Below are 17,209 nucleotides of genomic sequence, written 5' to 3'. Positions count from 1 at the left end.
CTCTTCAAAAAGAAATGGTTTATTTCATGTGACACACAGACAGGGCAGAAGAAACTGCTTGGGTATGTCACTGGGTGCTGGCAACTCTGGAGACATACATTTTACTTCTATGTAAAAAGCAGAAGTATTTGTATGAAAAAATCAGAAATAAATGCCTGGTGATGAATTAGGAAAAAAAAAATCCAACTTTAATACTGCTGGTATTGAACTAGTGAAACCTGATAACTTTTGAGGGACACTGTTATAAGCACATATAACATAGAAACTTATAATTCACTCTTGCTTACTGCAATTCTCCTGGTTGTTTGCAAGAATTGAGAATCTCTTATATGTGTGCATGTAAGTTAGCAAAAAAAGAACCCTTACACTACCGGCTTTGTAAAATAGAATAGCTGGAAGTTTATTTACTTGTTTAAACAAAATGTGTGACAATATGCAATCTGAGTAATATACACAGCATTAAAGAAATATCACTTCAAATCATCTCAGTTCCTCACCTGAACTACTGGAAAGTCAAAGAATTAGACAAAAAATAACTTTGGTCCCAGGATATTCTGGGGTTTTATTGGTTCTGATGAGGAAAAAAAAACAAAACCAAAACAGAATGTAGTTTGGAGCAGGTCAGAACTGAAGAAATTTACATCCTACATACAGAAGAGAACACTGAGCAGTGAAACAGACTCTGCTGATGTGAGCTCCATCCCTCTAAAGTGGATAGGTATTCAGTAAACTGTGTGACAGAGCAGATAACAGAGCACAAACAGCCACCTACAATAAGGAAGATGCTACTGAATGAGTTGCTGACTTAATCATTTACCTGGGTTTAATTTCTGTCACCTTCTGATCCTGATCTAAGGCAGTGGAATCCTTCTGTGCATTCACAGAATCAGCTTTCTTCACAGTTTTTGTTTTGCTTACTTTTTTGGAAGGGTTAACATCTTCATCACTGAGGAAATCACTTGTACTGGAATCTGACTTCTGAAATGGAGATAATGCATGTGAAGTAAGAAGTTTGCTGCCACCATCAAGATTTATAAAGGTTGTGATAAACTAAGAAGAAAAACCATAACTTGTGGATTGCTTAATGCGAAATAATTCAAATCCTACCCATTTTTTTCATAAATATATAGAAATTGAGTCTTCACAGACTAACAGTTTTCCAATTTGATGCTTGAATTTGTAGTCTTATTAATATTCCTTTACTAGTATTAATTTCAAGCAATGTTCTCACAAGCTTCTATAGGATACTTGATATTTATTAAGCCTTTACTAATTCTGAAATCTATAGCTTTTTTCTTTCACTTTAAGCACTTTCCTTCTGCTCTCCACTTACAGGTGTCGTGTAAAAAAGACTTTCTAGCAGACTCTGGTCATAGTGGGGATCATTGAGTTCACTGTCATACACCTCACTCCCAACAGAGAGAGAATCCAGAAGGGAACCTGGCTGATCCCAGAAATGCACAGGAGATAAATCAGCACTGTGGACACAAGAGAAAGAAACATGACTTAGTGTTGTGATGCAAATTCTACAGTCAATTTCATATGAATTCTAACAACACTTCCTATTCTATACTGATTTTGTGTTATACTGTCTCTGCATACAGCCAAAATGCACTTACTCAGTACTGTGCCCACCTGTCTGCATACTCCTGATTGGAACAGAGACAATGTAAGCACCAATTATACTCTTGCTACTCTTCACAAAATGAGAGAAAGACCAACTTAATATTTGGAGAACAATTAAAAATAGCTACTGGTTCTCTTTTTAATTTACAGACTGCAATCTCTTCACAGAAACAATGTATTTGTTTTACGTATATCTCAATATTTTAGGACACAACAGTTACAACTATTACAACTATTATTGGATGCCCCATCCCTGGAGGCATTCAAGGCCAAGCTGGATGCAGCTTTGGGCAGCCTGGTCTGGTGGTTGGCAACCCTGCACATAGAAGGGGGGTTGAAACTCGATGATCACTGTGGTTCTTTTCAACCCAGGCCATTCTATCATTCTATGATTAAATAACCTCTTCTTCTGAAATATTGGAGTTTACCTTTCTGACAACATCTTTAGGTCGAATGACTTTGATCTACACAGGTTGTCATATATTAGAGCTGTGCACACAGAAGTATGAAGCACCTCCTGTCACCACTAGCTCTCATTATTCACATTTCCAGAAATGTGGAAAACATGAAAGGTCAAAAAGCATTTTACAATATAAAGTGGACAAATGTCTTGCCCTTAGTATGACAAGGGGAAATGGTTCGAAGTTGAAGGAGGGCAGATTGAGGTTGGATGTGAGGGGGAAGTTGTTGACAGAGAGAGTGGGGAGGTGCTGGAACAGCTGCCCAGAGAGGCTGTGGATGCCCCGTCCATCCGTGGAGGTGTTCAAGGCCAGGTTGGATGGGGCCCTGGGCAGCCTGGGCTGGTCTGAAATGTGGAGGTTGGTGGCCCTGTGTGTGGTGGGGGGTTGGAGCTTCATGATCCTTGAGGTCCCTTCCAACCCAGGCCATTCTGTGACTCTGTGATAAGGACTGTATTTGCAGTGACACTCAGTAATCACTCACCTGCCCAACAGTAACTGTATTGCTCTCTCCTCAGAGTTGAGGTCTAATTGCTGACCTGTGACTTCAGATGTGAAGAGATGGGTATCCTCAAGAGGAGGCATAAAATTTGAGTTCAAGCCTTTTGGGCTCCTGAGCAAAGGAAAAATAAAGGTATTAACCTTTTCTGGCATGCTGAAGGTTTCAGTCACATAAAGGGTAAAAATGCAAGGTTACGTACAGCCTTCACTGATTTGCAGCCTAACCTCCAGGTACACAAAACCCTTCTGCAGCCCTGCAGTCTGCTGAAAGTCACATTGCTCATCCACAGCTCTTATACTTTGCAGTGTGGCAGGATGGCCCAATTGCTCAAACAAGAGAGAGGGCTTGAGAAGGTTCAGTAAATATGTTTATAAATGATCATCTATGAAATCTTCCTGGAGAGTCCAAAAAATCATATATTTTTAAACAAATTGGAACAGTTTGAGCAAAGGCAATGGGACTGATCTCCCATTCTTTAAGGTTCTTTAAGGTTCTATGAATGTCAACTCATGTAATCTTTCTGATCAGTTATTTCATCACACAGAAAGCACACCTGCACATTTGTGCTTCAGAAGATTACTTGAGAACCACCGCTGATTTGTATATGTTGGTGGTCTTTCCCATAATGACTTTTAATGCAGTGCCCAATCTAGGGAAGAAAAGGCAATGTGAAAAACACAATAAAGGGGGGAGAAACATACTTTATGTTCTCATGCCCACTGTATTTTCTTTTACTTAAATGAACAAAATATTAACATAAAAATGTTGTTTTTTTTCAGATGTGAACACCGTATCATTACAATTTACATACAAATGATACATACAAATCTTACTACTTCCAAAACCCACTTTCACTGAATGGAGAAAATTTACTGCCTACAACAAAAGGAGAAATTGGAGCTGGAAGCTGAAAAGGCACACTCATTTTTAGCAACCTCCTAGTGAAAATCAGATGGAAAACTGTAATGACCACTAATTCTGAGAACATAGTTACAGATACAAGTTGTCTTTGTACTTTGGCAACAAGGGATGCAAACTAGAATATGCAGAAGTACTCACTTTACGTCACTGATTACTTATTTTGCTTTGAAAACCTTTTATCTGGGATCAAGTAATGTTAATCTGCCATGCCCCTTCTACTCCTTACCAAAATTTGATATTTCACTATCAAATAGTTCTGTACTACACGCAAAAATGGCTCAAAACAGAATTAGAATTGGTCATTTACATTGAGGCTTTCTACCAGATCAATTCGTAAAATGGAGGCCTTTATTCACAAAGAGAAATCTATCTCCCATTTGACTGAGAATCCTGGAATATACCATATGAGTTTTATGAATCCTGGAATACACCATATGAGTTCCAAGTTTTCCTGATATGGCCTCAAAACCACAGAATCACAGAATGCCTTGTGTTGGAAGGGACCTCAGGGATCAAGAAGCTTCAATCCCCCCACCACACACAGGGCCACCAACCTCCACATTTCAGACCAGCCCAGGCTGCCCAGGGCCCCATCCAACCTGGCCTTCAACACCTCCACGGATGGACGGGGCATCCACAGCCTCTCTGGGCAGCTGTTCCAGCACCTCACCACTCTCTCTGTCAACAACTTCCACCTCACATCCAACCTCAATCTGCCCTCCTTCAACTTCAAACCATTTCCCCTTGTCCTGCTCTTATCTCCCCTCTCAAAGAGTTGCCTCCCCTCCTGTTTGTAGGCTCCCTTTAGGTCCTGGAAGGCTGCACTGAGGTCATCCCGCAGCCTTCCCTTCTCCAGGCTCAACAAGCCCAGCTCCCTCAGCCTGTCTTTGTAGGGGAGGTGCTGCAGCCCTCTGAGCATCTTTGTGGCCCTCCTCTGGACCCTCTCCAACAGCTCCCTGTCTTTCTTGGATTGGGGACCCCAGGCCTGGACGCAGTACTGCAGATGGGTCCTCACGATGGCATAGTACAGAGGGACAATCCCCTCCCTGTCCCTGCTGGCCACCCCTCTTCTGATGGAGCCCAGGATACCATTTGCTTTCCGAGCTGCAGGAGCACACTGCCGGCTCACATTCAGTTTTTCATCCACCAGGACCCCCAGGTCCTTCTCTGCAGGGCTACTCTCAAGGGCTGCTCCTTCTAGTTTGTATATATGCCTGGGATTCCTCCAGCCCTAAAATCTATGATTTGAAACTAAATCTCACTTTCCCCTTTCCGAGCTCACTTTGCTGCTGCTCTGAAACCATCTGGCTTTACAAAAGGAGGCACTTCATTCAATTCAATCTCCATGTCTGGGCTGGACTTCATTGCAGAAGCAACCATGGCATCACGGAGTTTATTGCCTTGATCCAAAAGAGCTGGGAAATAAATAGAAGAATTACTTCTCAGCATTCAAATACAATTTAGAATCCAAACATGCTGGCTATAGTCATGAAACTTCTATTTTACACTATTATAAAGAGATCTTGACACATTAGAGATTAAGTGCATGCTGTACACCATTACAGTGATAGTGCTGCCAGGGGTGCCAGCAATCCTCTATCAGTTTCCCACTCTCAGCAGTACACAGACATCATATAAACGCACCGAGACAGGCATAAGAAGGCTGTTATTAAGACATGGTAGCAAGATTAAAAGTAGCTTGTCATCTTAGCATGCCTCAACAGCAGTCTCATTTAGTCTTTTCAGTAAATATTAATATATATATAGAATATCAAATGGAAATGTGTCCTGCTTGGTCTTGATCCTTTTGTTATCATTTTCCATTTGAAGTAATTTATTAGAATCATAGAATTGCTCAGGTTGGAAAAGACCTTAAAGATCATGAAGTCCAACTGCAACCCAACCATACTACACTATTAAGAGCACTTTTCCTTAAATCTTTGTCTTTGAAATACTATCGATCTCTATTTTCTCTGATATCTAAAATATGATGTCAACTGCATACCAACCTGAAAGCAGGTCTTTTGTAGTTGGGTTGTGCAAGGAGAACACATGTGTGTTTGTACTAAGGGGTGCTTCAGGATCAGTGCTGCTGGGGAATGACACTGACTGCTGACTCAAAGGATTCACTTTCAAATGTTCATCTGGTAAAATGAGGCGGTGGTGGGAAGCAGAGGAAACATCCTTTATGTTTTCAGAGTTCTCTTGAAAGAATGAATGGTCCTTTCCCCAACTGCAAAACAAAACTCTGAGTAACAACTGAAGTGGGTCAGTAAAGGGATTCAAACCTCTCCAAATTCTCCCTAGCACTGCAGCTGCTTCCCTTCTGTACCCACTCCAAAATGAAACATGACACATCTTATTTTACCAACTCATCTTCCGCTCCTACCATCAGACAGACTGACTCAAGCTATAAACAACAGACTTGTGGTATCTCTTATGTCAACTAGCATAGGTTAATGTACGATGCAACTTCGTTGCAGATGAGAAACAGACCCTTTAAGCTCTTAAATGATGAATGTTCTGGAGTTGATAAAATGCACAGCCAAAAATAAGCAAGTATTCCACAATTCACAACTGTAGTGCCATTGCTTGAAATGGTGTGAAGTACAAAATGAGCCAGAATTTTGTCAAGGTGAAGAAAAGATACCTGGGAGTCGTGACCCTGCTTTTGTTAACAGGCTCTTGGCCAGGAGGAGTGGTCTGCATTTGCTGCGATGGAGCAGGAGTCATATCTGAACTTGTAGCTGTGGTTGGGCCAGAGCTGCTGGTTTTGTATGTGTCTGATAGAGGTTCGAGAACAAGTGAAACCTGAAAAATACAATGAGAAAACAGAATTTGGTCCCTTTCTTAGTGAAGTGCTGCACGTGCTCAGTCTAACTTTATTTTTCATACTACAGAAAGCTCTATTTTTTTTTTAATAGAAAGTGGTCTTTATATCAGTCAGACATGCAATACCTTAATATCCTAAAGGGAGCCTATGAACAGGATAAATCAACTCTTTGAAACGGTAGATAAGAGCAGGACAAGTGGAAATGGTTTGAAGTTGAAGGAGGGCAGATTGAGGTTGGATGTGAGGGGGAAGTTGTTGACAGAGAGAGTGGGGAGGTGCTGGAACAGCTGCCCAGAGAGGCTGTGGATGCCCCGTCCATCCCTGGAGGTGTTGAAGGCCAGGTTGGATGGGGCCCTGGGCAGCCTGGGCTGGTCTGAAATGTGGAGGTTGGTGGCCCTGTGGGTGGCAGTGGGGTTGGAGCTTCATGATCCTTGAGGTCCCTTCCAACCCGGGCCATTCCAAGTCTATGATTCTATGATTTAAAACTATTTATTTCACATCCCATGTTTCCAAATTGCAACTGCTCATCTTTCAGCAAAAATGAACCCCAGGGCTGCAGCACAGAGTAGCCCCTTTTCCCTGTATTTCAAAATACTCTTCAGTGTCAGCCCAGGAAGGCTGTGAAGAAAAATCAGAATGGAGCATCCACTTCTAAACTCGCTGTTAAAACTCACTGTAGAGCCTTACTCAAGTTAAACTACCAGTGCCACTTATTCTTCTAAGGGAAACACTGCCAACACCATTAGTATCAAAATCTGCACTTGTTTTGTATGCTGTCCTACACTGATTTTCAGGCCATCGTGAATGATCTTCCTTGCTGAATGTGATGCTGTAGCGGAGTTTTTTCCTTCTCTGTGAACCTTAATTTCTCCCCTGAGCAATTCAATCTTTTCTTGGTTTTGAGTTTGGAATTTTTTTTCTCAAGCACTGTAAACAAGACTATGAAAATATAGTTTTATTTTTGTGCATTCAGAAGCAAAAGAGGGGGCTTTATTTTTTAATTCGAAGGATATACTTTAGTGACGAAAACTTAAATGAACCATAATTGCATGAAAACGCTACACTAGATCGTCAGAATCAATCTACAAAATGGATGATAATGCAACAAGAACATCCCTGGATTCCCTTATTTTCTATCTAGACTTCCTACCTCAATCTGTAAATGCCCTGAGACAGGGGGAAGGTCTGTTGGACACAGCGCAACTGGATCCTCACATTATACTGCATTACAGCTTCATATGCAACAATAAAGAGCTAAGCCGTCAAGGAATACCTGTAGCTCTCCCAGTTTATCAGCTGTTGGTGAAACTATGGTGAAAAACCCACTGATGGGATGGCTGGGAGAGAGCTGGGACAATTCGGTGATCTGCACTCTGCCAACTGGAAGACGGTCAGGTTTGGTCAGGACCTCCAGGACAAGCATGCCCATATCTGCAATAATTAGTAACAGCTTCATTTCAGTCTGACACAACAAGGTTGCAGATAAACACAGTTGAAACTTGCCTGTTAAAATGAAAGGCCCTAGAGGTTAAAATAGAGCTGTATCATGATGTGAGATAAGGAGTAAAGAATCACTGAATCATTAAGGTTGGAAAAGACCTCTGAGATCCCCAAGTCCAACTGCAACCCATCCCCAACATGCCCACTGACCATGTCCCCAAGTGCTACATCTCCATGGTTCTGGAAAACCTCAGAGCCTTGAGGGGCTAGGGACATCCTCTAGACATCAAGCTTGCAACTAAGATGGAATCATAGAACCACAGAACATCCTGAGTTGGAGGAGACCCAAGGGGCATAGAACCATTTGAGTTGGAAGGGACATTTAAAGGTTATCTGGTCCCACTCCCCTGCAATAAACAGGGTCACCCACAGCTCCATCAGGCTCCCAGAGCCCTGTGCAGCATGACCTTGAGTGTCTCCAGGGAAGGGGCATCCACTACATCTCTGAGCAACCTGTGCCAGCACTTCACTACCCTTAGCATTATATCCAATCTAAAGCTCTTCTCTCTTTGAAACCATTTCTCCTTGTCCTTTCGCAATGGACTCCACTAAAGAGTCTGCCCCCTTCTTTCCAGTCGCTCTCCTTTAAATACTGACAGGCTGCTAACAGGTCACCTCAGCCTTCTCTTCTCTTCTCCATCTGTACAGCCCCAGCTCTCAGCCTGTCCTCATAGGAGAGGTGTTCCATCCCTGGCATCATTTTTGTGGCCCTTCTCTGGATGCTCTCCGACAGCTCCATGTTTCTCCTGCACTGAGGACTCCACATCTGGATGCAGTGCTCCATGTGAGGCCTCACAGCACAGAGCAGAGGGGCAGGATCACTCCCTCACCCTGCTGGCTGTGCTGCTTTGGATGCAGCCTAGGATATCGTTGGCTTTCTGGGCTGTGAGGGAACAGTGCTGGCTGATGTCCAGTTTGCTACCCACCAATTCCCCCAGGTCCTTTACGACAGGGCTGCACTCTATCTTTTCTTCCCCCAGCTTCCATTGATACTAGGGGTTGTTTTGACCCAGGTCCGGACCATGCACTTGGCTTTGCTGAACCTCATGAAGTTCTCCTGGGCACACCGCTCAAACTACAGACCATCTCAGGCTAGGAAGAACCCACAAGAATTATCAAGTCCAACCCCCAGCTCCACATAGCACCACTCAAACCCAAACGCTATGGCTGAGAGCAGTGTCCCAACACTCCCTGAGCTCCTGCATCTCAGGGCCGTGCCTACTACCCCGGGGTGTCTATTTTACGCCCACTACCCTCAGGAGCAGAGCCTTTCCCAATCCCCACCTAACCCTCTCCTGTCACAGCTCCATGCCGTTCCCTCAGGCTCTGTCGCTGTCACCAGAGAGCAGAGTTCAGCCCCTCTGTTAAACGAAGGCAGTACCGCGGGTAGCAGCGGGTGGGGAAGCCCCAGCGCCGGGTCTCACCTGTGAGGTAGGCCGTGAGCTGCCGAGGCCCGCACCGCACGGTGTACCGGCTGCTGCCCGCCGCCTGCCCCGGCTTTGAGGAGGGGTGGAACACGGTACCGTCCGAGGTCTCACCCCACCACCTCAGGCGGACGAGGACGGCGGCGGAGGGCGGTCTGGCGGCCGTCCACACGATTCTGCCCACGGTGCAGCAGAGGACGCAGCGCGGAGGGCCCTCCACCAGCGGCGGCAGGCTGGTGGACGCCGGGATGTCACCGGGAGCTGCGGAACGGAGCGATGTCAGAGAACGGAACGGGGCTGCAGCGCTCCGCCAGCCTTCCCCCACCCCTACCCGCACCCCCGCACCTCGACGCCGCCGGCTGACCCCCGGGGCTGGGGCTGAGGCCCGCGGCCTCCTCTGCTGCATGGCTTCACCTCAACGCTTCCCTCAGGCCGCGCCGCTGCCCGGCAACAGCCGCCCCGACGGGAGCATCTCCCGCCTTCACCGCACTTCCGGGACTATAACTCCCATCATGCACCGCGTTCCCATAGAACCCCACAGAGGCTCGGACTACGTTTCCCAGAAGGCTTCGGGGCGCCGCACTTCCCGTGGTGCCGCGCGGCGGCGCTGTGTGGAGAGAGGCGCTTCCGGTGGGGCGGAGCGGAGCGGGGTTGGTGGTGGCCCAGGCGCTTGGTGAGGGCTGGTGTGGAGCTTTGCGTTGTGTTCGTCGTTATGTCGGCTCTGGAGAAGCAGCTGCACCTGGGTCGCCTCCCGACGAGGCCTCCTTTGCCCGGGGGCGGCGGTCAGTCCGGCTCCAAGATGCGCATGGGGTAGGTGAGGGAGGGGGGTGGTGGGGGTCTGAGGGGAGAGGATGAGGCCTTCATCATTCGGGAGGCTTGAGTGCTTGTGGGAAAGGGGGGAGGAGGGTTTCGGGGGGGTTCTCTGTCCTGGCTGAGGCTGAAAGGTGTTCTATGGGGTGTCTGGGGGGGGGAGTGGGCATTATAGGGGGGTTGTAGGAGAGGGGGATTTCTGGGGGGGGGCTTTATGCCTGGGGGAGGTGAGGGAGGAGCGAGGAATATGGCAGCTGGTGGGGTTGGGGGTGGGAGGGTGAGGGGGGAGGAGGGTTGGGGGGTGAGGGCCTTTCTGCGTGGGGGTGGCAGCCCTGTTGAGGTGGTGAGTGGTGTGGGTCTCCATGGATGGTAGAGAAAATACAGAATCAGGGGACAGTTGAGTTACAAGAGCTCTCCCAGCCCCCCCTCCCAGCTCCAACCTCTCCGTGGGCAAGGACACCTCCCATTGCCCAGCTGCCTGCAGCTCCACCTGTGGCCTTGGGCATTGCCAGGGATGGGCACCAACAGCTCTGGGCAGCAACGCCAGGGCTGCACCACCCTCTGAGGAAAGAATTTCCTCATATCTAATCTAAACGTCCCTTCTTTTGGATTAAAACCATTGTTCCTTGCTCAGAATTCAACTCTGTTCTTAGGAGTGAGATACTAGGAAAGTTTCCTCAGGCTGTTTTAACCCCATATCCAGTGAGTGTCAGGGATAAAGCAGCAGGGCAGGCAAGCTGAAACAACAGGGAAGATTTAGATTAGATATTAGGAAGAAATTCTTTACTCAGAGGGGCAGGGCCCCAGCATTGCTGTCCAGAGCTGTGGGTGTCCCATCCCTGGAGGTACCCATGGATGAGGCTGTGGGCAGCCTAAGCTGGTGAGGAGCACCCAGCTCACAGTAGGGGATGGGGCTGGGGGGGAGCTTTGAGGTCCCTTCCAACCCAAGCTATTTTATGTTTCTGTCATTCAGTTAGAATTAGTGTCCTGGGACATCCCGTTGCCCCTCAGTGGCACTCTTCTCTGAGTCCTTTAGTTTGAAGGGAGAGTCTGTGTGTTGTGGTATGTATATCATGGTTGCGCCTCTAAGCCAGTGAAATCATGGCTGAGAGGGAGAAGTGCTTCAGAATGTTATTTCAATGTTATTTGTGTCAGAAGGTTATATGAAGCTACAAAATAGGTGAACAGTGCCAAGAGAGTAAGGCTGCACTTCAAGTGATGGCAGCATTTCATCTAGGATAGACCAGTACGGTACAACACAGGGTAAAGGGATGTCAAATCTCTTAAACAGGAGTGAGAACATCTTCTGAACGCATGAGAGAAGATGGACTGGAGTCAAGCTGTGTGGATGGGAACTAACAAGGACTGACTGGATGAGAACAACTTTGGCAAAAGCTTTGTTCTTTAGCAAGGAGTCAGAGGGAGAGAGTGGATTGCAAATAGGAGAGCACTGAAAAATACCAGTAACTTCATCTCCAAAGGTGTGAGGGAGAAGCCTGTACTCCTAGCAAGTGCCTGGTTATGGTAGAAGGAATGCAGGGTGCTTTGTAGAGTGAAGGAAGCTGGTGTTAGTCACGAGGACGTAGGCTCAGGCTGCTGTCTGTCAGCCCCGTGCAAAAGGCAGGAGAGCATAGATTTGAGTAGAATAACAGAAACAGGAGCAGTTTATTAAACCTGGAGAAAATGCTTTTTAAGTGGTGTCTGACTTTCCACACAGAGATCTGGGCTGTGACAAGACCAGGGGTTTTGAGGGATGCTGCCCTCCATGTGAGAGCTTGTGAGGGCCAGATGTGTGTTGTGCAGCTCCTGATGGCATCGAGTGCTCCATTTGGAGGTTAAAAATATCCCTCAATTCCTACAGGAGATCTTTGTCTTGATGCATGAAATCAGATAACTGAGAGAAATAATGAAAACGACAGCTGTAAAAGACTGAGATAAAATGTTTGGGTGTTTATGGATGTGAAAGGCATCTAAATGACAGGTAGTTCTCTCCTTTAAAACATAGTTTTAAAATGCTTCTTTTACATTATATACTTAATAGTATGTTTGAATGGATACAGTGCAATTGATTTAGTTAGCATCTGATCTAATTCTAACAAATCTCCATGAAATATATTTTTTCCTTTTAATATGGATTATATTAAAGCTAAGCTCCCCATGTAAGTAATGGCATGGTGTTGAGGCTAATAAAAGAAGTGGTATTTAGGGATTAATTAGAAAGAAGCAGTCCTGAATGTTGTGTTGTAAAGCATGAGTTCACTCAGTTCTGTTGTAAGAGTCTTGGGATTACACAGGAGCGTGCAGAAGGTTATATGTGGTACATATAAGACTAGATTTAATAATAACTATTTAATTATGCTGTTTAAAATGGGACTAACCAAGTTTCAGCGTGTTTTAGAGCAGTTTTGTGGACTACAAACTTTGTCAGCAAGCTAATTCTTTCCATAAAGCAGTGCTCACGTGATGGCCCTGTAAACAAATCCCCTGTTTAATTAAGTCTTCATAGCTCAGTAATAAACATAAAGACTTCCAACGTTGGTGTTCAGGTCCAGGGGAAGGAAAATGAGTTTGCAGTTGGTATTGCTGCTGGTTTTGGCTCCTGCCAGATGTTTCTTGGAGGCAGATGTCCCCATGGTAGGGATAAAAGGCAAAACTCAATTTCCTGCAGCATCAGGTGAGCTGTGTTCTGCTGGAATCGGTTTCAATTCAGCATCTGCAACTTGATTTTTATCATGGATATCTGTGGGGTATTTCTACAACCGGGTAATGTTTATGTTGGCAGAGTGCTTCTTGGTCACGATGCTGTAATCTAGGTAATGCCTCCTATCCGTTCAATCTTTGGAAGGTTTTTGAATACTTCGTGTCAGAGAGGGACGTGACCATAAAGGAATGTTGGTTTTCTGTTGTTTTATAACACTGTCAGTCTTTTTTTTTCTTCTTTCAAAATCTTTCAGAAACTGCTGATATAAAGTCTGGTGTTGTGGGTGGGGAATCAAAGCTTCCCATATCCTTCCCCTCGGTAGCAGCTGGGAGCAGTTCATAGTTACACTGTGGTCACATAGCCCTGGTTGCTCTGTGGGCTCAGCGCTTTGTCTCCTGCCACCTTTTCTTCTCCCCTCTTCTCTGATCCCTCCTGTTGATCTCATCCTATGTTATGGTTGGTTTTGGACAGCAGCACCCAAAACTAGAAATGGGATTTCATTGGATGCTTTCACACACCTGTGGACTGGAAGGATTATTTCATGTAGGAATGAAGTTACCATCCACAGACGCACATCTCAGTGGATGGTTTCTTTGTTCTTAATGGGTCTACAGAGGTCGTTTTCATAGAATCATCATAGAATGGCCTGGGTTGAAAAGGACCACAATGCTCATCCAGTTCCAATCCCCTGCTATGTGCAGGGTCACCAACCAGCAGCCCAGGCTGCCCAGAGCCACATCCAGCCTGGCCTTGAATGCCTGCAGGGATGGGGCATCCACAGCCTCCTTGAGCAACCAGTTCCAGTGCTTCACCACCCTCTGTGTGTTTTCTACAGCTTTGCTGTGTGGCTGCTTGCAGCTTGCTAGTATTTGTGTGAATTATTTCTACATCACTTTAGATTAAGTTTAGCTACCAAAGGAGGATGTGATCAGCTATACTTTGACAAGTGTGTGACTTTCAGCAGTGGTAAATATAGAAGGCTCTACTGAAGTGGTCCTTTAAAAATCAAACTCTTATAGGGAACAAAAGTAATTAAAATTAGAGAAAGATTTGTTTGCTCTGCTATCATCTTTTATTTATAAATCTATTTTGTTTCTGGGCACTGATGAATTTCTTAACTTGAAAGCAGGGCCATTAATTAGAACGTGTTTAAGCTTAATATCCAGCAGCATTGGCAAGCTGGTTGTTCCACAGATAAATGTTTTGCTTCATTGGAATGTTGGGTATGTTTTATTTTTTATATTAATTCTATCTTTTTCATCAGCCAGGCAGGCCGTGCTAACATGACTGCACGGGGTGCCTGAAAGCAGTGGGTACAATAAGTGAGACTGCAAGCAGGAAAAAAGACCTGAATGCAGCACTGAGATATCTCAGGCATTGCCCATCCTTGGCGTAAAGGCAAGTTGCAAGGGTAGGGTGCTTCCTTCAAAGCACTGTTTTCAGATATCAGCTTGGTGAGGAAGCCTTTGCCACGAGTACAGAGGAATTCTCAGCCCAAATACCTTCTTACACCTTTTCTGTCAAAAAGTTTTATGTTGTGGATGCCCCATTCCTGGAGGCATTCAAGGCCAGGCTGGATGTGGCTCTGGGCAGCCTGGTCTGCTGGTTGGCGACCCTGCACATAGCAGGGGGGTTGAAATGAGGTGATCATTGTGGTCCTTTTCAACCCAGGCTGTTCCATCATTCTATGAATGTTTCCTTTGTAGTAAAACATCACCCATTACTGCATCCAAATAGGTGAGAACAGACTTGTATCGTGTCATATTCCAGTATGATCTCCTTCTTATGTTTCTTTACTGGGAAGTCTCATTCAAGAAGTTCAGGTGGCCAAAAGTGGCTGTGCTGTGCCCCTGGGAATGCCTCATGAGGCTGAGCTCAGCTCTGCTCTGTGCATCTCAGCTGTGCGTGCATCTGTGGGCTCCTCCACACCTCTGGCAGTATATCAGCAAAGCAATGCATGGGGAAATGCAAATGAGCACAGTGAAGCAGCAGGGATATCGAATCCTTGATTAGCATAGAACACTGATGTAAATATTGAAGCGAGAACACAGGACTGTGTGGTTAAAATGGCTGCTGCAGCATAGTTTTGATGGGCTCTTGTGGTAGTACAAGATGTATGCTGGGATTCTGTAGGATTTCACAGCACATTGCAATGATTTCTGCTACCTCTGTCCTCTGAATCGCAGCCTGCTCATCTGCGGGCACGCGTGTGCTCTTCCAGCAGTACCCTTCTTGCTGGCACTGTGCTCTCCTGCCTCTGTGTTTAAGTGATCTCTGACCATATTGCTCAACTGAACAAAACTGTTACCCAAACCTGTATTTGTCTGCATCTCTTTGGCTTGAGTGGTGCATGAAAACCATGCCAGTGAGAGGAACCTGAAGTTCATTTTTAAGTGCCTACATAATGGCTCGAGTTGGAAGGGACCTCAAGGATCATGAAACTCCAACCTCCCCTGCTGCAGGCAGGGCCACCAACCTCCACATTTCAGACCAGCCCAGGCTGCCCAGGGCCCCATCCAACCTGGCCTTCAACACCTCCACGGATGGACGGGGCATCCACAGCCTCTCTGGGCAGCTGTTCCAGCACCTCCCCACTCTCTCTGTCAACAACTTCCCCCTCCCATCCAACCTCAATCTTCCCTTCTTCAACTTCAAACCGTTTCCCCTTGTCCTGCTGTTATCTACCCTTTCAAAGAGTTGACTTTGAGAGTTGTTTGAGGCTTTCTGCCTCCACGTTACATGCTATTCTTGCCAATTTAATTAGTTTATTTGACATGCATCTTGTCAGCCATGGCAATTCTTAAATGGATTATATTTGATTTCCTTTAGTCAGGTTTTAAGTACAATGCAAGGATTATACATCATGCTCCGTGCATGTGATGTTCTGTAATTGCCTTCGTAGTTGTAAATGATCTCTAAGGAAAAGGAATCTCTAAAAATGGTTCTCCCTGCTTGATACGAGTACTTTTTTTGCATTTATATTTGAAATAGCTGAAGGCAAAACCCAATTCAAATTGGTGAGAAATTTGGTAAAGTATTTGGGCTCCAGTTGCTCTGGGATGGCTTGCTTTTTGGTTCCATTTTCAGTATGCAGTGAAGGGGACCAACTGCACAATAGGATGAAATGAGCTGTAGAGAGAGCCCAGAAGTTCTTTTGTAACTCCAGCTTCACATAGTGGCTGGCTTTGAGTTTCAGACTTCATTGTGATGCATCCATTTCTGTTTTGGTCTGCTGGATACTTCAAAAAGCAGTAATTAATTCCATCAGCTTAAATATTTGGTCGACAAAACGCTGCTGCAACATCAAGGGGCAAAATCACAGCTGCTCTTTACTTGGGCTTGTTTCTAGTTCTGTTTGCATTGATGCACCACTGTAAAAGCAGCTCTAAATAATGGATGGAAGGTATTAATTCCAAGGAACAACAAAATCACAGTCAGTTTCTCGTAGCTCTGTGCCGCTTTGTGTACTTCAGACACACTCAAGCTGTCTCATGGGAAAAGGATGCTTTTATTCTTGCCCTTTGTAGGGTTCAGTAGTAAATTGGAGGTCCCTTGTGTTTTCCATCGGTGTTGATTGGAGGCAAGAACTTCATTTGAATTGCAATCTGCATGTAGTTACATCAAAGGTGACAGTAGTTCTCAACTCCCAGGTCCTCTTCACTTCCTACAAACATAGGAGTTTTGGTATGTATTGTTCCCACATATTTCATATACCGGACCCACAACTCCTAACGCTTCCTCTGCAGCTGTTAACTCTTATTAAACTGAATTTGAAGCATTTGCTAATAACACTAAAGCAATATGACAGGAGGTGCAGTGGCAAGGTCCCAGGGAGCAGCTTGGCTCTGATTTCATGGGTTGCTCCTACTACCTGTGAGTTATTCTTTGTGGATCTGTCTTTCTGTCAGCATCTGACTGCCTTCTGCATGAACGTTTTAGCAGGAGATGGTCAATAGACCTTACAGAGGCTTAGCAGTAGACCTTGCACTGGGCTTGGGCTGCCACAGTTGGTGCTGGGCATGACAAGTCTCTTGTTTCTGCCCTTGTTTTCTCTGTTTTGTTTTTATATCTTGCTCAGGTTTTACCCAGACAAATCAGAAGGAGCAGTGATGCAGTGGCACAGGCTGCTGGGGGAGGTGGTGGGGTTGCCATCTCTGGGAGTGTTCAAGAACCATGGGGATGTGGCACTAAAGATGTGGTCAGTGGGCAGGGTGGGGTGGGGTTGGGGGTCTGAGAGGTCTTTTCCAACCTTAATGATTCTGTAATTTTATGATCCTTCATACAGTGACTGTACTGGTGCTCCTGGTAACTGGAAGGCCTGCTAGTTCCAAGAGAAGATGCATGCATCAGGTCAGCCTAAAAGGCCTGAGAATGGTATTAGTGTTTCCAGGTTATCTGATCTCAGAGAGATGAGCAACAAATGTGCTACAGAGT

The 17,209-nt window shown here is 45.6% G+C and overlaps 2 protein-coding genes across 11 annotated transcripts in view; one reads left to right on the top strand and one right to left on the bottom strand.

The window, feature by feature from the left end:
• The window catches only part of C2CD3 (C2 calcium dependent domain containing 3), a 58,782-nt gene extending 49,032 nt beyond the window's left edge, over positions 1 to 9,750 (bottom strand). For 4 of the 8 annotated variants that reach the window (XM_040659545.2, XM_040659578.2, XM_040659558.2 and 1 more), the window contains exons 1-9: positions 9,610 to 9,750; positions 9,265 to 9,525; positions 7,614 to 7,771; positions 6,158 to 6,318; positions 5,517 to 5,755; positions 4,790 to 4,922; positions 2,569 to 2,697; positions 1,334 to 1,478; positions 818 to 978 (exon numbers count right to left, since the gene is read on the bottom strand). In XM_040659545.2, the coding sequence (XP_040515479.1) occupies positions 818 to 978; positions 1,334 to 1,478; positions 2,569 to 2,697; positions 4,790 to 4,922; positions 5,517 to 5,755; positions 6,158 to 6,318; positions 7,614 to 7,771; positions 9,265 to 9,525; positions 9,610 to 9,670 (1,448 nt within the window). In that variant the 5' untranslated portion in view covers positions 9,671 to 9,750. Of the gene's footprint in view, positions 1 to 817; positions 979 to 1,333; positions 1,479 to 2,568; positions 2,698 to 4,769; positions 4,923 to 5,516; positions 5,756 to 6,157; positions 6,319 to 7,613; positions 7,772 to 9,264; positions 9,526 to 9,609 lie in introns of those variants that run through there. The other 4 variants (XM_417250.8, XM_040659562.2, XM_046912007.1 and 1 more) reach the window with 4 other exon arrangements.
• A 146-nt stretch (positions 9,751 to 9,896) lies between these two features.
• The window catches only part of PPME1 (protein phosphatase methylesterase 1), a 30,097-nt gene continuing 22,784 nt past the window's right edge, over positions 9,897 to 17,209 (top strand). Inside the window, exon 1 of one of the 3 annotated variants that reach the window (NM_001030834.2) lies at positions 9,897 to 10,074. In NM_001030834.2, the coding sequence (NP_001026005.2) occupies positions 9,977 to 10,074 (98 nt within the window). In that variant the 5' untranslated portion in view covers positions 9,897 to 9,976. Of the gene's footprint in view, positions 10,075 to 11,379; positions 11,556 to 17,097; positions 17,126 to 17,209 lie in introns of those variants that run through there. The other 2 variants (XM_040700496.1, XM_040700494.1) reach the window with 2 other exon arrangements.

Source organism: Gallus gallus, chromosome 1 (assembly GCF_016699485.2).
Source record: "Gallus gallus isolate bGalGal1 chromosome 1, bGalGal1.mat.broiler.GRCg7b, whole genome shotgun sequence".
In the NCBI taxonomy this organism is placed as follows: domain Eukaryota; kingdom Metazoa; phylum Chordata; class Aves; order Galliformes; family Phasianidae; genus Gallus; species Gallus gallus.
Note: the sequence above shows the minus strand (reverse complement) of the source record. Positions and strands in the feature narration are given on the sequence as shown.